At 44.9% G+C, this 12,873-nt stretch overlaps 1 protein-coding gene across 3 annotated transcripts in view; it reads left to right on the forward strand.

Annotated features, from left to right (window-relative positions):
- The first annotated feature begins 10,950 nt into the window (after positions 1–10,950).
- Positions 10,951–12,873, forward strand: part of OCRL (OCRL inositol polyphosphate-5-phosphatase) — a 34,591-nt gene continuing 32,668 nt past the window's right edge. For 2 of the 3 annotated variants that reach the window (XM_034424072.3, XM_087877454.1), the window contains exon 1: positions 10,951–11,225. In XM_034424072.3, coding sequence (XP_034279963.2) covers positions 11,181–11,225 — 45 coding nt within the window. In that variant the 5' untranslated portion in view covers positions 10,951–11,180. The remainder of the gene's footprint in view (positions 11,226–12,873) is intronic. The other variant, XM_087877455.1, reaches the window with a different exon arrangement.

A 12,873-nucleotide genomic window follows, 5' to 3' on the forward strand; every position in this document is an offset into this window, starting at 1 on the left:
ATGAATAGATTGACTTTGATGATTAAAGAAAGAGAAGATTCAGAATACTTTAAGGTATGGAATCAAGTCTACTACTGGTTAGAAAAGAGATACAAATAAGTAAATTAATAGTTATGTATAAAAATGCCATAATCAGAATATTTTGTTAGTGATGAATTGTTGTATTTTATTGGATGAGAATGAAGACAGAAGAAATAACAAAAAGAAGAACGACTGAAGACAACACCGAGATGTCACATGGAAGGAATGACTGATGTATTAAATGTTTGTTTAAAAAAATAAAAAACTTTTTTAAAAGAAGAAGAAGAAGGAGAAGGAGGAGGAGGAGGAGGAGGAGGAGGAGGAGGAGGAGGAGGAGGAGGAGGAGGAGGAGGAGAAGAAGAAGAAGAAGAAGAAGAAGAAGAAGAAGAAGAAGAAGAAGAAGAAGAAGAAGAAGAAGAAGAAGAAGAAGAAGAAGAAGAAGAAGAAGAGGGAGTCAAGCTATTCTCCAAAGCACCTGAAGACAGGACAAGAAGCAATGGGGGGAAACTAATCAAGGTGAGAAGCAACCTAGAACTAAGGAGAAATTTCCTGACAGTTAGAACAATTAATCAGTGGAACAACTTGCCAGAAGTTGTGAATGCTCCATCACTGGAAGTTTTTAAGAAGATGTTGGATAACTATTTGTCTGAAGTGGTGTAGGGTTTCCTGCCTAAGCAGGGGGTTGGACTAGAAGACCTCCAAGGTCCCTTCCAACTCTGTTATTCTATTCTATTCTAGTCCATTTTTCTACTTCTTTTCCTTTTAGGAAAGAAGCTCTGAAGGGTATTTAAGAGCTGGTGGTCCATCACCCTGGACTTGTGAGCTGGATTTGCAATTGTTTTTCTTTCTTTCTTTTAATTGGGGAGGTTTTCTTTTTCTCTCTCTTTTTTTTTTTTTGCTGCTTCCCTCCATTGCCTTATCTGACACTTCCATGGAGTCAGCCTTCGTCTGGATGACCCGTTCTTTTTAAGATGGCATTTCCCAGCTGAAGGGCCAAGGTGGCATCGCTCTGTTTGCAAAGATTCCTTCAAAGCAACCGTGGCACCAATTAGGGCTTACGATTCCTGCCGGTTGTATAAATAGCCTTTTCTGATGAGCGGGCTTTGAGTGCTCCCACGTTTTCCCAGGTTCCTGCGGACCCCTAACACACACAGACAACACATTTACAGAGTGTTCGTATTGATTTTTTTTTCCCCCTCTGAGAATCTTCTCTTTACCTTCCTACGAGACAGGCCGAGCTGGTGGATGTCTTTAATTAAAACGTTTGTGGCCGAGTTCACACGTGGCGCTAAGCCACAAAATAGCTCCTTTGGTTTGGACTTCCTGGTGGTGTGAACCCAATCATGCTTTGGAAAATATGGTTTATGATTTAATTGTGCAGGCTGATATGACCACCCTAAAGTTGTTTCTTTCTTAGGATTTAAGGAGCTGCTGATTCGGTTCTAAAGAGGAATGATTGAGTCTCCCATCCGCATCTCTATAACTCTATAACCTTCCCCCAGGATGTTCTGTCCCCAACCACACGCACACACACCAACAGATGTTCAAGAGTTAAAAACCAAACCAGCCAGCAAAATCCTTTTCCTTATGATAACAGAACTTGGCAACAACCTAGTGGCTGCCTGCCAAGAGTTTATTATTTACGAAGAGGAGAGATAACTACTCCCCACTCCTGGTACATCAAAAGAAACAGCTCAATAATTACGGAGTCAATCAAGTCCAGAGATAATCCAGCAACGTCTATAGCAAAAAGTCCGGCAATGCAGAATGGCGTGGAAGCTTTCAGCTTTGTTCGTCACAAGGTTTGACTGGCCACCACGCTCCCTTTTATATCCTGTGGGGTGTGGTCCAGTGACTCAGCCTAATCTCGGGCACGCCTTTTCTTCTGTTGTGCGTACTTATCTCTGCGATGCTGGCGTGGATCCAGCCAAGACTCATTACCCTCATCACTGTCTATCTGTGCCTGCGTGGACATGCTTGGCCCCGGCCCTATCCAGAGAGGAGGATCCTGGAGAGGGAGGCCTTGCCAACTCCTCTCCTTCACTCTCGGAGTCCTCTCCTGCCGATGACATAGGCTCAGGTAACGGAGCCACAACACAGGAGCGGGGTGGGAATAGAGATTTTGCAGTATCCTTCCTCTGCTACGCCCACGAAGCCACACCACGCCCACCAAGCCACGCCCACAGAACCCGTAGTAAAAAAAAATTGGATTTCACCACTGAAATATACTTCTGGTCTGACACCTGCCCCCTATCCCTACCCCGCCATACTGACACTTTTTGGAAAAGAGCAACAGTGGATTTTCCATCTACAAGATGAAAACATTGTTCAACAAAGGAAATTCAGATTTCATTTTTATTTTTTTTTAACAGTCTCAGAGCTATCCACAAGGTATGGTCACAAAATCACAGGGGTGGCCACAGGATTGTGAAAAAAAATTTTTTGACATACCCAGTAGACATCCCGGGTCTGGCCCAGCACAATATTTGAAATATTTGCACGATAAACCAAAAACACATATCTATCCCAGCCGCCTTTCCAATTCCCCTCTGTCGTTTTTTTTTTTTTTGCTAGTTGCCTCAATAATCATTTGTTTATTATTCTTGGGTGTTTAAAACATGACAGGGTTCCCTTTGATCAGATGGTAACAACATAAACAGCTTTGCTAATTCTTGTAATGGAAAGCAGGGTATGAATCTTACAGCGGCAGGCGGAAATAATTGGTGTTGAGACATCCTCAAGAAATCTCCTTGACAAGACACAGTGATGAGAAGGGTCTTCTTACATTAAATATCCCGGAGTCCATGCTCTACAAGTGAGCTTCAGCATTGAGGACTAAAATATTTATTTGCCCGTAGGCATCGCTGCTAATTTCTTCATGCTCTCGTTAGACCCTCTGTCAAGCTAAGCCTTTGCAAAATCCCCATTCCCTCCCCACTCCAGGGGAAGGGTACTGCAAAATCTCCATTCCCACCCCACTCCAGGGGAAGGATACTGCAAAATGCCCATTCCCTCCCCATTCCAGGGAAAGGATACTGCAAATGCCCATTCCCTCCCCATTCCAGGCAAAGGATGCTGCAAAATACCCATTCCCTCCCCACTCCTGGGGAAGAGTACTGTAAAATCAGAGTCAGCATCTTGCCCTCAACAATCTGGGTCCTCATTTTACCGACCTGGGAAGGATGGAAGGTTGAGTCAACTTCGAACCGGTCAGAATCAAATTCCTGGCAATGGGCAGAGTTAACAATAGCAACAGCTCTTAGACTTATATACCGCTTCACAGTGCTTTACAGCCCTCTCTAAGTGGTTTACAGTCAGCATACTGCCCCTAACAATCTAAATCCTTCCTCTTACCGACCTCAGAAGGATGGAAGGCTGAGTCAATTATGAGCCGGTCCGGATCGAACTACTGAAATACTGGCAGCCGGCAACCAGCAGAAGTAGCCTGCAATGCTGCATTTCTGACCACCACGGCTCAAATAAATAAATTTGGCTAGTGGCCTAAAGAAAAGAATCTTGCTTTTTAATTTTAAAGGAAATCTTAAGATTTATGGGTAGTCAAATTGAAATCGGCATAGGCTGGAGATGGCACACGGAAGAGCTTCTATAAAAGATGGACCAGTTTTTCGGAGGCAACCTAAAATTAGCTAAGAGTTTTCCAGAGGGCATTGCTTGGCTTTAAATACCGGGAACACCTGTCCTGGAGTTTCTCACCAGATGTTCCCATCGCCCTCGGAAAAAGCCGCGGCATTTAAGAGCCACGGCCTCGTCTAGACAGACGCCATAAAACTCTCCATCTGAACACATCAGCTCCCCTTCTGTCCATGCCCGGCATCCAACAATAATAAAAAAAAAAAAGAGAGAGAGAGAGAGAAAGTCGCATTAAAGCTCCATAAAGTTAATTGGATCCCACCTGATTGAAGCCTCAGACCGCAGCTATTTGGAGGGAGATTTAATTAAAACACAAAGAGAATCTGGATGCGGGAGGAGGGTGGACATAAAGAGAGGGAAGGACCACAAATGCAGACTCTGGGGTGATGGGAACGGGCTAACTTTCTAGGAAGCAGCAGCTGTTCCAATGAGGCACAATCAGCAAAGACCAAGAAAATGCCTTTTTGTCCCCCTCCCCACCTCCCCCACTTCTCAACAGTTGAATAAAAACTGCTCTTTCCACACACACTTTGGTTGGAAGAAGAAGGGAGGGATATGTTTCTGCAATTTTACTGATTCAGGGGTGGGTTCTAATTTTTTTTACTACCAGTTCTGTGGGCGTGGCTTGATGGTCACGTGACAATAATTTAGGATTTAGTAGAGGTACTGGTCTACCAGGCTGTACCGATCTACTCATGTATTTTTGCAGGCACTGATCTACTCATGTATTTTTGTAGGCACTGATCTACTCATGTATTTTTACAGGCACTGAACTACTCAACCGGGGCCAGAACCAGTTCGGTGATGTCATATCGTCACCACTCCCGGCTCGGCGGAACCGGGTGGAACCGGGAGGAACCCACCACTGCCGTGGATATCTGGTGAGCAAATTTAACAGTAACAGAGTTGGAAGGGACCTTGGAGGTCATTTAGTCCAATCCCCTGTACTGGGGATTCGAACCGCTGAACTGCCAACCTTTCTGATCTACAAGCTCAGCGTCTTAGCCAGTGAGCCACCTAGTCAGGCAAGAACCCAGAGTAAATCCAAGCCCTGCAAAGCAGGGGATTCAAATGTACTGCTGGTACATGCTTCTTTCCGCAACCGTCTGCAGCACATTTAAAAAAAAAAAAAAAAAACTCCCCAACCACTGGTATAGTTTGGCGGCTGCAATTTTTACATGTGTGAATATATTGCCCCCTGGTGCAGGCCGAATGTTATTACAATCAGCACTGGATGGCGAGGGGGTGGAGTGGGGAGAAGGACACAGCTTCCTCCTTGCACAATGACCTCAGGAGGCATTACGCAATGTGGCCTCCCTTGACAAATGCAAAATTGTTTATTTTCATTCAGGATTTTAAATGCAGTATGTGTCCAATCTGTAGGAGATGACTAGGCTGAGCCTGAGGGTGGGGTCAAATGCATCATAAGTCAAGAGTCCCCGTATGCCGACGAGAGAGCGAAGTCCAGCCAACCTTGAATGCCTTTCTTATCCCCCGCTCATTTCCTTTGACCGTTAGTTGGTCAGATTCTTGTAGAGAGTTTAAGACTGCAATAAATCCTTATACTCAGACCAACAATCAAGTAAGCAATAGCCCAATCAAGGAACTGCCAAAGAGCCACAGCCCAACCAAAGAATCTCTTAAGACCGCCCCCACCCACACAGACAGGCAAGACACCAGAATATAATCTGAGAGTAAACAACACTCCTTACTAGTACTGATGATGTTACCTAGTTAGGGTAATGAAACAACTGCAAGAAACAAGCAGAAAGCACCCAGGACCCCTCTTTATACTCATTTGAACTGCCTGAATTTCCTGCTTTCCCCGGTGCTTGACAAAATCCAAAGAAAAAGGATGGATGGATGGATGGATGGAAGGAAGGAAGGAAGGAAGGAAGGAAGGAAGGAAGGAAGGAAAAAGAATGTAAAATGAAAGAGAGGGAAGAATGGAGGGAAGGAGAAGGAAGGAAAGAAGGTGGGAAAGTGAGAGGAGGGAGGGAAGGAAGGAAAGAAAAATGAAAGAGAGGAATGTAAAATGAAAGAGGGGGAAGAAAATAGTGGAGGGAAGGAGAAAAAGGAAGGAAAGAAGGTGGGAGAGGGGAGGAAAGAAGTAAGGAAGGAAGGAAATCAGAGAGACAGAGAAGGAAGGAAGGAAGGAAGGAAGGAAGGAAAAAGAATGTAAAATGAAAGAGAGGGAAGAATGGAGGGAAGGAGAAGGAAGGAAAGAAGGTGGGAAAGTGAGAGGAGGGAGGGAAGGAAGGAAAGAAAAATGAAAGAGAGGAATGTAAAATGAAAGAGAGGGAAGAAAATAGTGGAGGGAAGGAGAAAAAGGAAGGAAAGAAGGTGGGAGAGGGGAGGAAAGAAGTAAGGAAGGAAGGAAATCAGAGAGACAGAGAAGGAAGGAAGGAAGGAAGGAAGGAAGGAAGGAAGGAAGGAAGGAAGGAAGGAAGGAAGGAAGGAAGGATGGATTCTGGACCAGCCATAACGTTTCTTTCATTCATGAATATAGCACCAGAGGTCAAGAGATGTCTTATGTCCTTACCACTGCAAACCCCCGTTATGATTTCCTGTGATCCACAGGAAGCTTATCTCCCCATGAATGTCAGGACTGCACTGTACCATTATCTGGAAGCAAGCTTGCCAATGCCAACCCATCGCTGTTGACCGGAACCGACCACCTACCACGGTAGGCCAAGGGTGGTCCTTCTGCTTCACCGGGGCAGAGTCCACCAGGAGTAGAAAACGCTCGGTAAAACCTCGATCCCCAGAGCAGAAGGTTCTCCAGAATCCTCTGCCACTCTGCACCCAGGAGAGGAAGGTTAGCTCAGAGTCCCGTGCAGAGCGATGCGGCAGCCGGCCACCCCGCCTGGGCTTGATGGCACATAATGGAATTTCATTCATATTCATGGAGCTGTAATCTCCAGAGTCACCGAAGCAAGCCGATGGAGTGAAAATTTACAGCATCCCTGCCGCTGCTGATGAAGCGCATGGTTTACCCATCACCGACTCTAATTAAATGGGAAATTTAAAATGTTAACTTTGGCAGCCGCCCCTGGAGGATTTCCCAAGCGTAAATTGTGCTTCCCATAAATTAAACCAAAGCCAAGGAGGAACCCACTGGGAGTTACTTACTCACAGCCGAAAACACCTTCAGTGGTCTCCTCCATTTCTTTCAACGGTGCACGGGTGGGTTTGGGATGCTAAAAGAGGGTTCGCACGATGTCATATAGATTTGCCTTAACTTGGTTTGGATTCAGCGGCTCGCTCAACAGATCATGGTTAAAAAAAACCAGCCATTTAGAAAATAGGAAGGTTTTCAAGATGAAGAATGTCCATCTTACCTGTATACCCTTTAAATGTAGAGTAGAGTAGAGTAGAGTAGAGTGGAGTGGAGTGGAGTGGAGTGGAGTGGAGTGGAGTGGAGTGGAGTGGAGTGGAGTAGAGTAGAGTAGAGTAGAGTAGAGTAGAGTAGAGTAGAGTAGAGTAGAGTAGAGTAGAATAGAATAGAATAGAATAGAATAGAATAGGGAGTAGAGTAGAGTAGAGTAGAGTAGAGTAGAGTAGAGTAGAGTAGAGTAGAGTAGAGTAGAGTAGAGTAGAATAGAATAGAATAGAATAGAATAGAATAGAATAGAATAAGAAGTAGAATAGGGTAGGGTAGGGTAGGGTAGGGTAGGGTAGGGTAGGGTAGAGTAGAGTAGAGTAGAATAGAATAGAATAGAATAGAATAGAATAGAATAGAATAGAATAGAATAGAATAGAATAGAATAGAATAGAATAGAATAGAATAGAATAGAATAGAATAGAATAGAATAAGAAGTAGAGTAGTGTAGGGTAGGGTAAGGTAGGGTAGGGTAGAGTAGAGTAGAGTAGAGTAGAGTAGAGTAGAGTAGAGTAGAGTAGAGTAGAGTAGAAGAGGGAATAGCATTAGGAGTAGAGTAGAGTAGACTAGTACAGTACAGTACAGTACAGTACAGTACAGTACAGTACAGTACAATACAATACAATACAATACAATACAATACAATTCAATACGGAATAAAATAGAATTATGAGTAGAAGAGAATAGGGAATAGAATTAGGAATAGAGTAGAGTAGAAAATAAGAAAAGAATAGAATAGAATAGAATAGAATAGAATAGAATAGAATAGAATAGAATAGAATAGAAGTGCACATGTATGCAAGGCGTGCGCACAAGCAAAGCAAGTGTGTACGCACACTCACATGTTCGATTTTGGGCAAACTGGTTGAAAAATGATGTGAAGCCCACTTCTGCCATCAGATAAATAAAACCTGAGTCCAGAGCAAGTTGAGAAAATATTTCAAACAAGACCCTGCATTCAGATTTGAAAGGTTATTTTACTATATCTTTACAATAAGTAGTATTGGCATGCTTCACTTGGGTTGCCTAGTCTGGTCTACCTTGGAGGGCTGGCAGTTGTTAGTTAAAAACAAAGATGATTAGGCTAAAACATATAACGAATGGATGTTGGAATTGGGTATGTCTAGTTTAATAAAAGCAAGGACTAGAGCGGGTGACATGATAGCAGTGTTGCAATATCTCAGGGGCTGCCACAAAGAAGAGGGAGTCAAGCTATTCTCTAGAGCACCTGAGGGAAGGACAAGAAGCAATGGGTGGAAACTAATCAAGGAGAGAAGCAACCTAGAATTAAGGAGAAATTTCCTGAACAATTAATCAGCGGAACAACTTGCCTGCAGAAGTTGTGAATGCTCCAACACTGGAAGTTTTTAAGAAGATATTGGATAACCATTTGTCTGAAATGCTATAGAGTTTCCTGCCTGAGCAGGGGGTTGGACTAGAAGACCTCCAAGGTCCCTTCCAACGCTGTTATTCTAAATTCTAAAAAAACCAGCTTCTGTGACTTGTAGGAACAGGGATTCTATACATTATCTCCATAGTCTTTCCTCTCTCTGTCAGCAGTGGCACAACCCAACTATATACCCTGTACCTAATGCAACCTGTGTTCATCCACTCTCCATTGTTATATTTGTTATGTGCCGTAAAAAAAAGTTTAAAAGCACCCAGTTTCTCATTATGCAAATCATTGCTTCTCAATCTTAGCAACTTTTAAGATGTGTGGGCTTCAACTCCCAGAATTCCCCAGCCATATTCTGGTATGTATGTACGTATGTGCCGGTATCTACAGTACGTATGTATGTATTTATTTATTTTTTAGAAAAAATTATATTGCTGCCTATTCGCACATGGCAAGTGGTATACCTGTATATTTGTTATAATTCTGTACTTTTGATCTGGTAAAATGACTTCTTGTTGTTGTTGTGCCATATTCATCATCGGATGTTGGCAATCATGTTGGCGATCCTATTTTTATCAACAGGCACAACGAAAAAGTGCTGTTGAGTTTTGTCCGAACCGGTCCCTTAGATTTTGAAGCCATGATGTTCTCCTTCTGCCTGGATCTCGTTTGCCTTCAATCTTTCCCTGGAGGATTAAGTGAAGGATGCTGTATTTTTCTGGGTGTCGCATCCCATGTCTGAAATATTCTCACTTTTAATTTTTAATGGCTTTGATGATTTGCCTTGGCTTTCCCAGGTGGCTAATCAACCTCTTCATTTCTGATTTATACATAACAGCCTACAACAACAGGTAAAACTACTACTACATGAATAAAATTTCTATTGCATTCAAAAATCAAGTTAGGTTAGTTGCAGAAACACTTTATACATAACAGCCTACAATAGGTAAAACGACTACATGAATAAAATTTCTATTGCATTCAAAAATCAAGTTAGGTTAGTTGCAGAAACACTTTATACATAACAGCCTACAATAGGTAAAATGACTACATGAATAAAATTTCTATTGCATTCAAAAATCAAGTTAGGTTAGTTGCAAAAACACTTTTAGGCAAACCTTAAAAAAAATGGACCCATTGAGTAAACCATGATTGTTTTATTAGGAGTAAAGGGTTATTTGCAAACATAGGCAACATCGGGATAAGAAATAGAGCATTTTTTAATTTCCAATTAAAAAACATTTTAAATTTATTTATTTATTGGTTCGATTTATATGCCGCCCTTCTCCGGAGACTCAGGGCGGCTTACAATGCAATTCATACTTTTGTATATACCTGCTTAGTAGGGCTTTCGGCCCCCCCTAAGCGGTGTTCATTTTATACAAAGTCAGCTTATTGCCCCCACAATCTGGGTCCTCATTTTACCTACCTTTGAAAGGATGGAAGGCTGAGTCAACCTTGAGCCTGGTGACATTTGAACTTGCAGTAATTGCAGGCAGCTGGTGTTACTTAACAGTGCTTTAGTCTGCTCTGCCACCAAGGCTCTTAAATAAATAACAAATAACAAATGTCACCTTTTTTGACTTAAAAAAAAATATGGGAGTTCCACGAGGGAAGATGAGATGATAAAACTATCCCCATTTGTGGAAATAGAATAGAATTTTTTATTGGCCAAGTATGATTGGACACACAAGGAATTTGTCTTGGTGCATACGCTCTCGGAGTACATAAAAGAAGAGATACATTTGTCAAGAATCGTAAACACTTAATGATAGTCATAGGGTACAAATAAGCAATCAGGAAACAATATCAATATAAATGGTAGGGATACAAGCAACAAAGTTACAGTTATGCAGTCATAAGTGGAAGGAGATGGGTGGTGGGAACTATGAGAAGATTAATAAAATGGTAAATTCTTTGGCCAAGGGGGAGAAAAAAAACACCCCAATAAAATCTTTTTTGAAAAAAAGTCTAGAAGTTTTTGCTTTTGGAGTTTTTGTTTTTTTCCCCCCCAGAAAAAAGACCCAGCAGCTGGTTTAAAGAGATTTGAGGATTAAAAAAGGTCAAAGGAGGGAGGGAGAGTAAAATGGCAATTACTCAATAGAAAAACGGAAAATCATAATTCTACGTTTTCTTCCTTTATTTTTTTCACTTCCCTTTTTTAAATCTCTGTTCGCTTTCTTACACTTTTATGACCTTGGAGGGGGGGGAGAAAAAAAACCCCCATCCTTATAAATCTAAACCCAAAGGAAATAGCTTTGGAAGGCGGGGAGGCTGGTGGGGAGACGCACGGGCTTTGTAGTAGAAGGGGGGAAAAACACGGGAGTTGCGGTGCAAGGGATCCTCTTGGCGATACTCCCGTGTTTCTCCTTCTGACTACAAAGCCCATGCGTCCCCCCCACCCCCTCACCAGCCTCCCGCCTTCTACCGCAGCTTAACCGGGAGAGCCAAATCCCTTTCCCCCACTTTTGGCGCCTGAGCCTTTCCGCCCGGCAGGGGTCGCTGCGTAGTTTTCCCACCCACCCATCCATCCAACCGCCCGGGCGGAAGCGGCGCCGCTCTAGCCGCCCTCCGGCCCTTGCTCTCGTCTGCTCCCTTCCTCCCTCTTCTGCGGGCTGCGCGTCGCCGAAGGTCGCCGCCGAGTCGGGAGCGCGCGGAGGGGAGGGGGGGGGCAGCGCAGCCCCCCGGGAACGAGCGTCCCCTGCCCCGCCACGGGGCCTGGCCGCCTCCATGGACCCTCTGGCGACCCCCGCCCCTGGGAGGAGGACCCTCGCTGTATCCTTAGCCCAGCTGGCTGGGGGTGGGGGGGCAGTTATGGGGCTGGGGGGGGTCGTCTGTGGGGAGCTTGTCTAAACAAGGGGGGGCAGGCTCTGACCTTGTCCTGGGAGGGGCAGCGAGAGGGGGAGCCCCCCCTCCGTAAAATCAATCCCTCTTCTTGGCTTTGGAGTCCCCCCTCCCTATTTGGGGGGGTTGGGGGGGGCTTTGGGGGGGAGGAGGAGGCCCTGCTGTCCTTGCTTGCAGCACCCCAGAAATGGGTGGGATGTTCAGGGCCCAACTGGCTTGGAAGATAGCCTGGCTTGCTTCCTCCCTCCCAAAAGGACTTCCTCTTGAAAGATCAGGGATGGCTGGGCAGGGGACGATGGGCACCCTGCTTTCCTGCGGGCTGGGCAGGGGATGATGGGCACTCTCCTGTGGGCTGGATAATGGGCACCCTGCTTTCCTGCAGGCTGGGCAGGGGATGATGGGCACTCTCCTGTGGGATGGACAATGAACAATGGGCACCCTCCTTTCCTGCAGGCTGGGCAGGGGATGATGGGAATTCTCCTGTGGGCTGGGTAATGGACGATGGGCACCCTCCTTTCCTGCAGGATGGGCAGGGGACGATGGGCACCCTCCTTTCCTGCAGGATGGGCAGGGGACGATGGGCACCCTCCTTTCCTGCAGGATGGGCAGGGGACGATGGGCACCCTCCTTTCCTGCAGGATGGGCAGGGGACGATGGGCACCCTCCTTTCCTGCAGGATGGGCAGGGGATGATGGGCACCCTCCTTTCCTGCAGGATGGGCAGGGCAGGGGACGATGGGCACCCTCCTCTCCTGCGGGCTGGGCAGGGGACGATGGACACCCTCCTTCCCTGTTCCTTTTTTTCCCCCCAGGCCAGCTGAGGTGGCCTGTCCAGGAGGGACCTGCCAGCGTCTGAACCCCCTTGGCATTAAGCCTAGGGTAAGGGTGCCAGAATCGCCTTCCCAGGCCCAAATTTGCTTGCCGAGGAGCAGCTCAAAAGCATGCAAAACCTTTGCCAGGTTCCTGTTGTTCTCCTCCTCCTTCCAGCAGGCTAATTGAGATGCAAACGGTGCTTTGCGGTGTGCTTGTTTCTGCTGCTGATCCCGGGAGGCCGTGGAGGGGGGTGGGAATCCTTGCAATGGATGGCTCTGCCGCTAAGAACTTTCATGTTTTCCGCCCGGTTTTTAAAAGGCTGGTTCTCATCATAGTACGGGGTCGGGTACCAAATCAAAGGGTTATCTAGTCAGCCTGTCGGTCTGCTGAATGTATAGAAAGATGTTTATCAGCATCTGGATCCCTTTAGATCTCTAGAAATAATGTGTATCTTTCAAGGAGATTCTAGGATTTTTCTGATCCTCCCCAGCTCTTTCATCTGATGTCTTCCCTTTCTTGTACTTTCCTCAGCCCATCTAGTCTGTTTGTATCTATCTATGTATGTATTGATCGATCTATATCTCTATATCTCTATTTCTGTCTATATCTAGCTATGTCTATTATATATTGATCTATCATCTATATATTTCTATCTGTCTATATGTCTATCATCTTTCGATCTATCATCTATATCTGTCTCTGTCATCTCTATTGATCTATCTGTCATCTATCAAACTATCTACCTATTTCTCTTTGTCTCTCTATCG

The sequence above is a fragment of the Pantherophis guttatus genome, chromosome 12 (assembly GCF_059756535.1).
Source record: "Pantherophis guttatus breed Tessera chromosome 12, ASM5975653v1, whole genome shotgun sequence".
Classification (NCBI taxonomy): Eukaryota; Metazoa; Chordata; class Lepidosauria; order Squamata; family Colubridae; genus Pantherophis; species Pantherophis guttatus.